The 13,978-nt window shown below is 38.2% G+C and overlaps 2 protein-coding genes across 3 annotated transcripts; one reads left to right on the forward strand and one right to left on the reverse strand.

Annotated features, from left to right (window-relative positions):
• Window positions 1–1,096: 1,096 nt before the first annotated feature.
• Window positions 1,097–9,102, reverse strand: LOC131429715 (putative peptidyl-tRNA hydrolase PTRHD1). Of its 2 annotated transcripts, none has more exons than XM_058594027.1 (2): window positions 8,765–9,041; window positions 1,097–1,351 (listed from the first exon to the last, which is right to left on the reverse strand). In XM_058594027.1, exons 1-2 carry the CDS (start codon window positions 8,951–8,953, stop codon window positions 1,181–1,183), a joined length of 360 nt encoding a protein of 119 aa, XP_058450010.1. In that variant the 5' UTR covers window positions 8,954–9,041; the 3' UTR covers window positions 1,097–1,180. The 2 variants fall into 2 exon arrangements, with proteins under 2 accessions (XP_058450010.1, XP_058450011.1); XM_058594028.1 differs by lacking the exon at window positions 1,097–1,351 and adding an exon at window positions 7,924–8,169 and having other exon boundaries at window positions 8,765–9,102.
• Window positions 9,103–12,167: 3,065 nt separating this feature from the next.
• LOC131431682 (nuA4 complex subunit EAF3 homolog) lies at window positions 12,168–13,711 on the forward strand. Its single transcript, XM_058597539.1, has 3 exons — window positions 12,168–12,334; window positions 12,395–12,512; window positions 12,565–13,711. The coding sequence occupies exons 1-3, from the start codon at window positions 12,307–12,309 to the stop codon at window positions 13,568–13,570; spliced, it is 1,152 nt and encodes a 383-aa protein (XP_058453522.1). The 5' UTR covers window positions 12,168–12,306; the 3' UTR covers window positions 13,571–13,711.
• Window positions 13,712–13,978: the final 267 nt, after the last annotated feature.

Here is a 13,978-nt window from a genome sequence, read left to right on the forward strand (position 1 = left end):
TGCTTGTTAATTGACCACTTTTTTAGGTTAATTTAAATTTTCATTCATTATTTCACAAAACCGATGGTAAGTGGTCAGTTAAATAAGCTAAAATTGGTTAAAACGCATTCTACCTAAAAATTGATAGTTTTTATTATTCCGTGATGAAGAAGGAAATTGGCTTTTTACTAATGCCTATCAATTTGAAAATTTCGACGTGAACATTCCATAAGGTCACATAAACTAATGAGAGTTCATCTTTGTTTACTCTCTTCTCTGTTGATAACTCCCCAATTTTCAAGTTTACTTACAAAATTTTCATGTAAAATGAGACATGTTCTATCAGTACCAGATATGTATCGAGATATAGTCGAAATAGAAAGTAAACAAAGAGAATCTGCCAGTTGCTTTTAAACCCTTTTGAAATGTTAACGTCGATTTCTAGAAGTTCAAAAAAGTTTTGATTACTTAATCTCGGTTGATTTTTCATTAGGGCGTATAAGCAAGTGACAGTTTATAGTCAAAATTTGTCCTTTGTATCACGAAACCCCTTATTCAGTTCGTAAACTCAATTTAACGAGTTGTAGAAAAACGAAAATTCTTAATTAAGACACTGAACGTAAAGGATCATGAAATACTTGGCAAATAATAATTGGGAACGTCATTAACAAAATTTGAAGCTTCGACAGTTGCAAATACAATTAGTATTACGACCATAGAACATAGAGGGTAAACGTGTTTTCATGAATGAGATTCTACTCCTTTCATTTCAAGGTTTTATGAAACGAAAATACTAGGACACATTAATTTCGGTATGCTTCAAATGATTGATGGTCTGTTTTTTCCTCACCCAAATTTGATCACCTATTCTGTAGGTGGCCGACCGCCGCCATTCAATCACATTTTTTTATAATCTAGCGGTGAAAACGAGTGTGCGAGCTGATTTATAAATATTGTATTCGTATACATTTACATTAACGCCGGCCCCGAAAGCCGAGGACTTTACGTAACGGGCGTAAGATCACACCTTGCTGTCGGTCCCAGTTTACACATGGCCGAAATCTGAAGCAATAAACCTACAAGGCGGTCAACAATTCGCATTTCGGTTCTGAGAAATTTCCCATTATTTATTTTTTCAAGCCAAACAGGCAATATATTTCTTTCAGGAAAATTTTATCGTCCACCTCCACTCCTGATTTCACTAGCTGAGAAGTTTGAATTTCTTGACGTACTTTTGAACGTCCTCCTTCCTGTAGGGTTTCAGTGCTATGCATGTGGGCACATTTTCCGGTTGTTCAATCCACAGTTTATGCTTGATTTCGTTTTGCTGCAACACCTCGGCCAGGCTGATCAACTTATTGGCATCCGGAGCCTACGGACGGAAATGAATAAGAATGAACGATATTTAGTACGAACCGAGTCATTTCGCATGTAGGCCGGTGACGAGAATTTTTGGTGTTTGTCTCGGTTTAAAAATAAACAGTTTCGGATTTTTCAACCCACGCTACCCTGTTCTGATATGCCTAGCTCTTGTGGTAAATGTTTGCTCATGCCGAGGAAGGTTCATTAGATGTTTGCATTGGAAAACCGATTGAACTGGAACAGGACAGAGCGCCACGCACGATTTCATGAAACATTTTGGTTGGTCTATCGAGACAGGCTAGCGCGGAAAATTTTCCCGACAGCGTGGGAGTGTTTCAGTACATCATTAGAGGCGAGATGAGATATGTGGAACAAAACCAAGCCGCAAGTTGCAAAATGAATACATTCGAATGGTGGGAGGACTAAATGTTGAATATACAAAAGAAGTAATTTTTTTGTTAGAAATGTGCGGTTATATATAAACAAAAATTACAAAGATATGCTATTTTTTTCTTGTAGTTGCTCCCAAGTAACAACCGAGTTTTATATGTATGCTTAGAATGTGCATATCGAGTGTTGAAAGATCATCATGCCTTCTACTAGATACTAGTTTTACACAACATATAGTTATTTTGAATTTCCATTGTATGATTCCCTTGCTCTTGCATCTATTGTAGTCGTTGACATTTTGTGTACTTTGAATCCCCTCGTAGTCAGTTGACTTTGGGTCTGACACAGTTGGAGAAATCTTTTGGTTTTCAAATGTTCGGCTCCGTCACTCTGTGGTTGCCTGTGTCGATCCCCGACTGTTGTAGTCATCGACACTTTGTACACTACGAATCGCAGTGCAGTAAGATTTAGATTTATTCTGACGCGAATACGTTCTACTTTACTAAGGAGCGCCTTTCCAAAATTAGCGTTTAAGGAGAATGATAAGTTTTTGAGTCCAGTTCCAGTATTTCGTTACAGAATTCAATTCCCAAGTCCAAGTACAGAATTCAGATTCAGAACTCAGCTCCAGAATCCATATTCGGAATTAAGACTCAACATTCAATTCCGAAATCCAATTCTCAGTTCTACAATTTAGTTCCAAAATTTAGATGCATTATTCAGATCCAGAGTTGAAGATCAGAATTCAATTCTCATGTTCAGAATTCAGTTCCAAAATTCATTTCCAGAAATCAGGCCCCTAAATCCAGGTCTCCAATTTCTAGAGCTAATCAGTTTCAGATTAAAAAATAAGTTACAGAGTGCAAGTCTAGAATTTTGGTTCCGTATTAAATTCCAGAATTCGTTTTAGAGTCCAAGCCCAGAATTCGACTCCCGAACCCAGGTTTAGAATTCAGTTAAAAATCCAGCTCAAGAATCCAAGTTCTGGAGTTCCAGAATCCAGGTTCTGGAGTTCCAGAAACCAGGCTCTGGACTTTCAGAATACACATACAGAATCTAGGTTTATAATCGAGAATTCAGGTTTTGGTCGAGAAGTTGTTTTCATCAGTTTAGCAGAGTATCAGAGCATATGATTTTATAGATTTCAATACAGTTCGAATGTTGCAAAAAAAATGTTTCATAAATAGAGATTTTAGAAACACCAATCGGATGCCATGGGCCACAGCGCAAAGTGGGTATTATATATTCAAAGTTTTATCGATTGGAACAATTATAATCGTCATCGTTGAGATGACAGAATTCCGGCAAGTGACAAGCTGACAACAATGCAACATCCATTTTCGGTAGAGATTATCGCCTAGCGGTTATTAACGGTTCTGTTGCTGTAGGATTTTTTCCACAAAAGACTGGCAGAACCGTTTTGAATCGGCTCTGTATTTTTAGTGCCTCTGGTTTTATTTTTTCGATAAAAAGTTCATATGAAGGGCCCAAAAAGCAATAACGTTTCTTTCTCACTACCAAACATGATATATAATTCTTCATCCCTCAAAATACCCATATTTCAACCTCTTTTACCTCGTCTCGACTCTTTTTCAATTTTTGTATGTACATGCAAAATTGATGAATATCAAATGAAGTCTAACAAAAAAAACAGAAGGAAGAACGAATAAGCAAGACACGTCCGGCGAGAATATGACGCAATTTCACCTGGGCAATTTTGAAGGCAGCCGGAATGCAGCCAGCCTTCGACCGGTTGCCAGAATTCCTCACAAGCGACGTACATCAAAGCGGACACCAAGCAGCTCCTTGACCTGGAGTTTTTATCGGAAAGTTCCGCCTGGATGTTCCGGAGAAGTTTCAGAAGTAGGTCGAATAATTTGCCAAGAAGTATTTGGTGTGGCGAGCGATCTGTGGGAGCGTTGAATCCGACCAAATATATAAAGAAAAATACTTCCAAAAGCGCCTGTTGCTCTTCCTCCGGTCCCACGAAAATGACACTCCTTTTTGGCCGGATCTGAACTATGTTGAAAGCTTTTGTTACGCAAATTTTAAGCGAATGCACCGATCGCCATATCATCTTTTCAGTCAGTGTATCGAACAACGATTGTAGATCTCTCTCAAACTAGTGGTTTCGACATATGGGATAAAAAGTGAAGCAAAAATAACAAAGATAACTACTTTGAATTGATTCCGCCAATTTACAGAAGCTGCCCTCGCCACTTGTAGTTCGTCACTTCTCGCTAGTTTGGCGATATTATTTAGACGTGTTTGATGAATGTTCCTAGCGTGACAATGACAGGAACAATTTTCGTTAACAATTTAGCGATAAAACTTTTTTTTACTTTTAATTTATGACTTCTGGTCAGTCAGTAATTATTTAGTAAATTACTGACATATCAGAGACCCGGATGATTCGCATCGCTTAGTTCGACTCCTCTGGTAGAAGGTAAAAGTTTAAATGCGAGAAACCTTTTGCTCATTTAAATGAACCTTGTTACGTCGAACTTCTCCGCACTTTATCTTCAAATCCTTACTCTTCCTTGAGTACTATGGCTCTACATTTTTCATATTCTTTCTTCTCTCACAATCTCTAGTCAGTTTGATATTGTTAAAAAACCGAAAGATAAAATGAGTAATTCTTGGACATTCGAAAGTTCAATCGAATATATTTAACAATTAAAGATATTTAACATTCCTTTAAATATTGTGTCCATTAACTTTTACATGAACACTGCATTCGTTTAATAGTTGTATCAATAGTCGTCTCATTTGTCGACACCACATCATTTTGTTTAGTACCCCACCTACGATTAACGAAGGGTGGAGTTCGGTACTGAGTATGTATCAGGTGTACAACTTTGCTTCCGCCGTTTTCCGATAGGTGGCTGTACCGGCTGAGGCTGGTTAAAATACATAGATGATAATGACTTTAAAGTGAGTGTGTACAGTGCCTAACGAATTGTCATCGCCGTTTCAGTGACAGTTGGTCTTGTTTTCGTATTATTCACGCTCGAAAATGTCTGTTTATGTGCCCAATTCTCGCCATTTGCGGGAAGTTTTACTTTTCTGTTGCAATTCGAAAAAAATGCAACTGAAGCGCATCGAATGCTTTCAGAAACTTACGGTGATGCTGCTCTGAGTAAAAGAACGTGTCGGGAGTGGTTTCAACGTTTTGAAAATGGTGATTTCTAGGTCGAAGACAAACATGATGGTGGAAGAGAAAAAACCTTCAAAGATGAATAACAATTTACTACGAGCTCTTAAAACCGGGTGAAACCATCACAGGAGGTCGCTACCGAACGCAACTGATGCGCCTTAGTCGCGCGCTAAAAGAAAAGCGGCCACAGTTTCAAGAGCGACATGGCAAAATCATCCTCCTACACGACAATGCTCGGCCTCACGTCGCAAAAGTGGTCAAAAAGTACCTGGAAACGCTGAAATGGGAAGTCTTGCCCCACCCGCCGTATTCCCCAGATGTCGCCCCTTCTGACTTCCACCTATTCCGTTGGATGGCACACGGCCTGGCAGATCAACATTTTCAATCCTTCGAAGAGTTGGGAAAATGGATCGCTTCATGGATAGCGTAAAAAAAGGACTCCTTTTTTCGAGCCAGGATCCGAAAATTTCCGGAAAGATGGGAGAAAGTTGTCGCTAGCGACGGACAATACTTTGAATAATACATCTGTAAGCACTTTTTCGCAATGAAGCTTTAAATTTTGGAAAACAAACGGCGGAAGCAAAGTTGTACACATAATATATCAGAAAGTTTTATATGAAAATAATGTGCAATTCTGCTGTTATGGCGGAGTGAACATGAGGAATGATTGCACCAGTATTCAGCTTATCGTTCGAGTCAATGCATAAAATATCACAACTAATGGTTTTCAATCCACCAGAATTTACCCGATGCAATTGAACGAACTTCAGTATGCTAAATGCAAGGGAAACCACTTTGTTTGATCTTATTATTTGAACAGCAGAATCCTATCTTTAATTCGTACAAAAATCGTTCTATAATGTGATTTGTTCAACTCACGCCTACGATGGCCAACATTAATCACAATGCATCTTCTGGAAAACATATATATATATATAGAAGTTTAAAGTTAGTGTTAAATCCAAGATGTGGTCATACCCTTGGAGTTGAAGTTGATCAAACCAACTTTGTAAAAACTTAACTATTAACAGGTGTTAATGAAAATTGAAAATTATTTCAATATCTTTCTATAACTCTAGACTCCCTAGAAATGGAACAGCATGTTTCTTTTCACTTCACTCAATCGAAGATGGCGTCGAAACAGCAAGCACTCCGCGAGCGTGTTTAACGGTTTTACGAAACGCACGGTTATCGTAGAAAAAAAGGCGGCTGAGTAATGTCACAGACCTTACTGGAGGACGCGAATACGAATAAAAATTATAATCCTTCGTATTTGTTGATTGTGTATATTTCGCAACTTTTACTACTTCGCTTCCAAAATTGTAACGTACATTTGTACTGCAGATTGACCTATTGGCGACAAATATTTTCTACCACACAATTATAAAACGCGGAACAAATGACAGTAAAAAATAGCAACATACAGAATTTTGATGTCGATTATTTCATTTCGGATTTGCATATTTCAGTGAATGAAACTATCAGAATACTGTACGAGAATTTTCTACGATATTAAACACATTTCGGAGCACTTTTCTCGAACGCGAAGCTGGCTGGCTTTATTCGTACTCGTTTGGTGCGAATTTTGCACTGAGAAAAGTGCACAAAGCTAATCAAATTGTTCTAGATTTGCACTAAACTGATGATTTTTGTCTTCGATTTGCAACGAAGCAAACGACCAGCAGCAGGATGACGCAATCGATCTTCTTCGAAAAAAAAACTCGAATATCCCGCAGTGGATTCAATACTGAACTGAATTCTTGATACTCGAACTGAGCTCTGGACCTAAACCAACCGGAATGATGCACTTGCTTTACTTCCTACTCAGTCACCCACGCGGAATGAACGAAATATATTTAACAAATGATGTACGTGCCGAAAGAAAGTAACCCGACCAACTTGCCCAGTGCCGTTCCATTTAAGGTTTTTCGGCTCCCTCAGTGTACAAAAATTATTAGCGGACCAAGGATACGAAGTAGTTGACCACGAGGATCCGGAATAGTGTTCGAAAGATGGACGTCAATGCCGTCCAGCGCTCTTTATTTTTTTATTTATTTCATTAATTCATCTGACAATAAAATAAGTCTTAATGAAAGCAAAGTCCTGGCATTACATTCCTTTTTGTGGAATTTGGCCTTTCTGTTTCAACAGACTTCGCAACCGATTCTTAGTCTACAAAATCATTGCATTGCTAGTACTATGGATCCTACTGACACTAAGAATCCTTTCAGGTCGGGGCTCGAACATACGACAACTGGCTTGTAAGACCAGCGTCCTATGCATTAAACCGTCAACCCGGGACGAGAGTCCTAATGAATGTATCAATAAATATGACAAGTAAAATTATTTTCACGGTAACCAGTTCGTTTATGCTGTTTCCAATAGATCTTGCAGTAGTGATAACTCGAATATTCAATCCGATATTGTATTTCGTTCGAATCGGATTGTTTCGATCGAATTCAAAATTTGGCATTCTGTAGCTCGATCGATTCGAGTTTTCCATACAAAAACATCACTCGATCGAATTAGAGAATGCAAATTTTTACATTCGTTCGACAAAATCCGATTCGATCGAAATACAGAATAGAGGTGATTATTCCGATGGCTTCCAGAAGTTTAAGTTCGAAGGCAGGCAAAACCTTTCGATAAATCGATTGTTCAATTATGATGGCTACCCGCCTAATCAATCACCATTAGCAACCATTCACCCCGATTCTGTATTTCGTTCGAATCGGATTGTTTCGATCGAATTCGGAATTTGGCATTCTGTAGCTCGATCGAGTTCGAGTTTTCCATACAAAAGCATCACTCGATCGAATTAGAGAATGCAAATTTTTACATTCGTTCGACAAAATCCGATTCGATCGAAATACAGAATAGAGGTGATCAACTCTTAGAGGTTGATGCGCTTGTGTATGAGATATGCAAAGATGCAACTAATTGTTAATCAGAACAATCCTTGCTATTACGCAAATCAATTTAAACCATGCTAGTCATCATATTAATAAAAAGTCTAGGTTTAAATTGTTGTTTTTTGTTTGCGTCTAGATTGAAGAGGTCGTAATATATTGAACATATGTTCTGCTATCCGACAACATGTATCCTGGCAGTAAAAGAGCCTACAGTCTCTTCCTGATTAAGCTATGGCAGCGCTGCAGGTTGGAAAGCGACATTTCGTCTTCAGCTGGCACACCAGCGCATTGTAACCGACTATTAGCGTCAGCTTCGTTCTGTTTATGGCGTTTGACAGCATCATCGAATCTAGGACTGCGGAAGGACAGCTGCGAATGAAGAGATAAATCAAAATCGCAATTAGTCGTAGCGACTATTCGTTTGACCATGAGAGATTGATAACGAAAGACCAATTAGACTTAAAGAGTTATATTAGGAATAATAAGACAACACTCGTTCATGATTAGATATAAATTTCACTGATTATTCAAAATAAACAGGGTAGTTGAAATAGATCACAATCGCTTTAATTGTATGCATGTAATTTTGAGAATGTACTGTCATATGGTAGATTAGAGTGTCCTAGTAGCAAAATCGATTTGTTGAGCTTCGTATATTTTACAAAATAAAATAATTTTGAAGCCAGTTTCAAACGCAAACCACTGTCAATGGCCATGTGCAAGTTGAATTGCTGAAATATGGAATAGAGATACCGGCTAGAGCGAAGCAGCGATCTCTAAGATTTAAGAGGATGATATTCTGCCGCAGAAATTGATGGAAGTAGTGGTATGAGTGAATATACGCAACAGTACATATTATTACCGCGAAATCACTCCGCCCGCCTAACCAAAGCTATTTACAGCAAGGTATGGGTCTCACCACAAGAAAATCCGTTCCAACAAATTTTTTTTCTCTTCTACTTACCTCCAGAACCACCTTATGCATATTGTCTAAATCCTTGAAATATTCTATCGTATCCGGATCAGCGGAAAACATATGAGCTACAGCCGAAACAGCATGACAGCATTGTGCTATAACTGCTCCTTTCGGCCACGATTGGGCAATTTCACCGTTTACCACAACGTATTGAACTAACCGGGCTGCGCCGGACATTTTAATTGCCGGGTAAAAGATTTCCAAGAACCGGTAGCACGCGATTCACTTTACTTTATTTACAGTGTTTGACACACACAAAACAACATTACTACACCAAGGATGCCAGATCGATTTCAGAACGCTGTGAAAATCTGTCATTTTAAATGGGCCTAAAAGCCAAAAATTTCATTTGGCTCTCAGTGTTACATCGTTAACGAACATTTCGATACTTGCATGTGATTAGGACATATCGTACGATAGGCGTTACTAAATATAATACTCATTGCAACTATGTGGTATGATTTTAAAGTAATCAGTAGAAAATTTCATATTCTGATAGATCAAGATGTAAATGCCAAGAATAAGCAAGAATTTGGAAAAATTTGAGTTTCTTTTATTATAATAAAATTTTTATTCTGGTCTTTTTGCGTAAAATCTTTTCGTGGTCGATTCGTTACATGAAAAATAGTTTTTTTTTGCTATTGGATCTCGTTTCCACTCTTTTTCCACTTTGTCCGCGGCTTATCTCATCATCCATTGCTTCATCGTCGGTGTTGTGTGTGATTTCCGTTTTCCTTGTTGATCGTAGTCTTGGGTTGTTGAGAGTTGCTGTAGATGCGCCTTGTTGTACATTGGTTGCAGTTGCTGGTTGGTAGGAGGGTAAGCTGTTAACTGCAGCTGGTGTACTTTGTTCTATAGGGGATACTGATGGTTTCGTTGAGGGGAATACTTCATTGTTGTTGATGGCTGTTACAGGTGCACTGGGGTTGCTTGGGGTTGGTGTGAAGGAAGCACCGTCGTCCTTTGGTGTGGTTGTCTCCTTGTCCTGTTTATCACATGGCTTACCGTAGTGAACAGCTTTTTGGCAAGATTGACATGTGGTCATCTGATTGTCATCGGTAACAAGTGATTTGCACGGAATTCTTGTATAAGAATGTATAGGCCTCTTTAAGCGCATGCCTAACAAACGTACGCCATTTAGAATACCGGGGAAAAAGTTCTTTCACTTTTTTTTCAATAGAGAGAATCTCTCCGTATTGGGACATAGTTTTGCGAATATATGGATAGATGAAGCTTGAGCGAAGATCATGCACACGCACTTCTATACCACTATCTTTCATATATACTGGAATTTTGTACTTAATGTTCTCGTGCTCCACATAGTGCACATTGTTATTGTCTTTTGCGAATTGAATTGCATCCAACTCTTTATGAAACTGGATGTAAACAACATTATTTGTCTTATTGCATTGAAGTAAATGCACACGTTCAATGTCAAGATGCATTTGCTCTTTAAGCAAACTTTCAAGTTCTCGTACCGAAGGTCGAATTTTGCACTGCCTAACGTCACAACAATTGTATTCTTTCGTGTCGACGGTAGCTCTTGTTCGTTTGGTTTACTCATTTCGAGGTAGGTCGTTCTATTGTTCACTACACAATACTGTACATGGTTTTTCCGTCCCGAACGTAAGCGGTTTTGTTATATCGACTGATTTGGATGAGATGTGAAAGCGAACTGATATTTGAGTTAATGGTTTTTTCTTAATTGCCTTAGAATATTTGCAAGCTTACAAGAATTGCTTGACAAAAAGAAAACCTTTGTTGAAACTAACCAGAATTATATAGCCACTTTTCTAACAAGAAAATTATAATTCGATGGCACGATGCTTTTGTACGGAACACAGAATCGGAGTGAATAATAATAACTTTCGCTAGTTTTACAGATCAGTCATATAGGTCGAATTGGTCTCTTCATCAGCGCAAATCAAAAAGTTCGCCATACTGAAGACCTGGGAAGAATTCCATCCAAATCGGAGAAGGTTGATAGTGATTTATCCTTTTCCGCTGTTTATTTCCGGAATTTCTCACATTTAAAGTTAATCATCCCATGTAATTGAGCTCAGCACATAATGATTTCTTGCCACAAGTGACTTAAATGCTCCATGGGATGAGGCAATAAAAAACTAAATAAATTCTAGGCAATGGTTCCAAGTAGTTTTTACTTTCTTATTGTAAGAATCACTGGATATAAGGCAAAATTGCTCAATATCGTTCATACTGTAACTTGATATTTTTCCAAACATAAACAATCATTGTAATAGTTACGACGCATCTAGTGATCAGACGTTTGTTGTTTTGCTTCAAAAGACTGAAACTGATAGTGAACCGAGCTCATCGAGGGGTCCTATTCAAATGATACATAAGAAATCGCAGACTACTCTATCTTGAGTTTACCTTTGGTATAAGGTGCAGTAATGACGAGTTCTCCATGCAAATTTGAAATGATAATTAAAAATGACATTATCAATTCACGTGTAAGGGTCGCTATGGAAGCAAGCACAATAACTGAAAATCGGTGTTTATCTGTATGAAAATTAAATTATCGGTATTTTAAGAGAGCATATCATATTCCTGTATCGAGTGCAAAAATAGGTATAAATACTGATAAATCGGTATAGTTGGCAGCGCTGGTACTACCTATAACCAGATCAGCTTGGTGCGAAATCAATCTTCAGTTCAGCAACGCCATCGCACGGCATCACATTCAACATATCATGTCAATAGTATGGGTGCGCAGAGCTGCTATTTTGGCGCGCACGAATTTGAAATTTCTCTCCCTTACTTCTATGTACGAGAATCGATGCGGACTCTCTGAGGGCGCCATGCTCGCGAAAAAGGATGTTTGCAATGATTTGTTCGATTTGTCTTTGCTATAACTCAAAACCGCTGAGATATTTCGTGATGAAAAGAAAACATCATGTTTTATTCGACTGAAGTACGATTTACACGTTTTATCCAGTGATCGTTATTGGTACGGTACGTCAATGGAAAGGAGATGTTTGTAACATTTAATTTATTTCCTTCCATTTCATTTGTTAAATTGTTTAACACTTTGAATTTCGATACCAGTGAAAAAGAGAATAGCGGCCTTTACACGAGTCATTAAAAATGTCATTACTAAAAAATAATATCATTTTAATGAACGTGTAACGTGCAGTAATGACGATTTTTCTATCAAATTTGAAATACATCATTACTTAGTCATCATTAATAATCACAAAAATAATGCTCGTGTAAGGGCCGCTAATGAAAGAACAGAATGTGACGAAAATATCGATAATGATCTTTTGATGGATAAATGTGAAAAACTTTTCTAGCTCCGTGTAGATTGTTTGACATTTGAAACGAGGGGATACTCAAATAAAAAATCGATCAAATATTTCTTTTTTGTGTAGGGCTGTTCCGTTGATGGTAGATGGAAAGCTCCCGTGGATCCAATGGCTAATCGATAATTACAACTGAGATCAAAACAAAACAAAATTCTGTAGCGGTCGAACTACATTTGTAAGCGATACGAATAAACTGTAATTATGCCACCAAAATTAAAATTCACTGAAGGTAAATGAATGTTTCTTATATAGGTTTTTCTGTATACCATTTCATGATATAAATTTTCAGGCGAAAAAGTCCTCTGCTTTCATGGACCGCTTATCTACGAGGCTAAACTACTGAAAAGTATGGTAATGAAAGACAAACAGGTTAAATATTTTATTCACTATGCCGGTTGGAACAAAAAGTAAGTCAACATGTATTTTGACTATAATATTAATCAAAGGTGTTGGTTCTAGTTGGGACGAATGGGTACCGGAGAATCGAGTACTCAAATACAATGAGGCGAACGTTCAGCGACAGCGAGAAGTGACCAAGCTGCATTCGTCGCTCGCTGCCAAAAATAAGAAAGCCAACGCGAAAGCTAAAAAGGCGGATACAAGTGCTGGGTCCAGCAAAGATAGTGATTCACGCGCTTCAACTCCCTCCAAAGAGGTTGTTAAGGAAAAGGAACCTACTCCGACCGTTTCAGGAACTTCTACACCAACTACATCCAGTTCCGTTACCGTTCCAAGTGTAACTCCTACGAGTCGCAGTCGTTCGTCGGCTAAAACTGCCGCTGCAGTACCTGTACCGGTTCCTAAAGAAAAATCTGAGGAGAAAGAAACTCCGATAGAAAAACGTAAATCAGAAGATGCTCCGGAATCTTCTGCATCCGCAAGAAAAAAACGCGGTCGAAGCGATACGACTTCATCAAACGTTGAATCCGAGGATCAGTTTCTTTCCAAGGTAGAAGTTAAAATAAAAATTCCAGATGAATTAAAACCCTGGCTGGTCGATGACTGGGATGCGATTTCCCGGCAGAATAAGCTAGTTGAACTTCCAGCTAAAACTACGGTTCAAGAGATCGTAGATAATTATGTCCAATATAAAAAGTCGAGTAAAGCATCAACAGCCACAAAGGAAAATGCCGTTCAAGATATTGCCAACGGTATTATCGAATATTTCAACGTAATGCTCGGATCGCAACTGCTCTACAAATTCGAACGACCGCAGTATGCGGAAATGATCCAGAATCATCCGGGCGTACCGATGGCAAAGATCTACGGTTCCTTCCATTTGCTGCGACTGTTTGTAAAGCTCGGTTCGATGTTGGCTTTTACAGCATTGGACGAAAAGTCCATCCAGACACTGATTGGTCACATTATGGATTTTCTCAAGTATTTGGTTAAGAACAGTAGCACACTGTTCAACATGCAGCAGTATGTGAATACTAGTCCGGAATATCACCGGAAGGCGCAATGATTTTGACCAGCTCTATTTATCACCACGACATGATCCACATATTCGACTATAACAGAAAGTTTACAAAGGCAAAATCATCATAATTCGACAATGTCGAATGTTATTTTGAATCATTGAAAATATATTTGGGTATCAATTATATTCTCGCAATTGTTTTACTGTAGTCTAACTGATATAAAGAAACACGGCCTAAGGATAGTGCACGAAAATTATTTTGTGGTATTAAAGTAATGGAATGATCTCTTATAATTGGAATACAAACTGTACTCTACTCACTTCAGATGGCTGAAACCTATTTTCACACACTTATATTCAAATGAAAGGTCTTAAGATGGCAGAGAAAAAATTGTGAATTTCATGTTGATCAGACTTCCGGTTCCGGAATTGCCGGGTGAATTCCAGAATTTG

This window comes from Malaya genurostris, chromosome 2 (assembly GCF_030247185.1).
Source record: "Malaya genurostris strain Urasoe2022 chromosome 2, Malgen_1.1, whole genome shotgun sequence".
Classification (NCBI taxonomy): domain Eukaryota; kingdom Metazoa; phylum Arthropoda; class Insecta; order Diptera; family Culicidae; genus Malaya; species Malaya genurostris.

Bases quoted from the DNA above. Each gene is read 5' to 3' on its own strand.
- LOC131429715 (XM_058594027.1), bottom strand. From the start codon at position 8,953: ATGTCCGGCGCAGCCCGGTTAGTTCAATACGTTGTGGTAAACGGTGAA. The intron at 1,352-8,764 runs GTAAGTAGAAGA...TTCCGTCCGTAG, and splicing joins TGCATAAGGTGGTTCTGGAG to GCTCCGGATGCCAATAAGTT.
- LOC131431682 (XM_058597539.1), top strand. From the start codon at position 12,307: ATGCCACCAAAATTAAAATTCACTGAAG. The intron at 12,335-12,394 runs GTAAATGAATGT...ATAAATTTTCAG, and splicing joins AAAATTAAAATTCACTGAAG to GCGAAAAAGTCCTCTGCTTT. The intron at 12,513-12,564 runs GTAAGTCAACAT...TGTTGGTTCTAG, and splicing joins TATGCCGGTTGGAACAAAAA to TTGGGACGAATGGGTACCGG.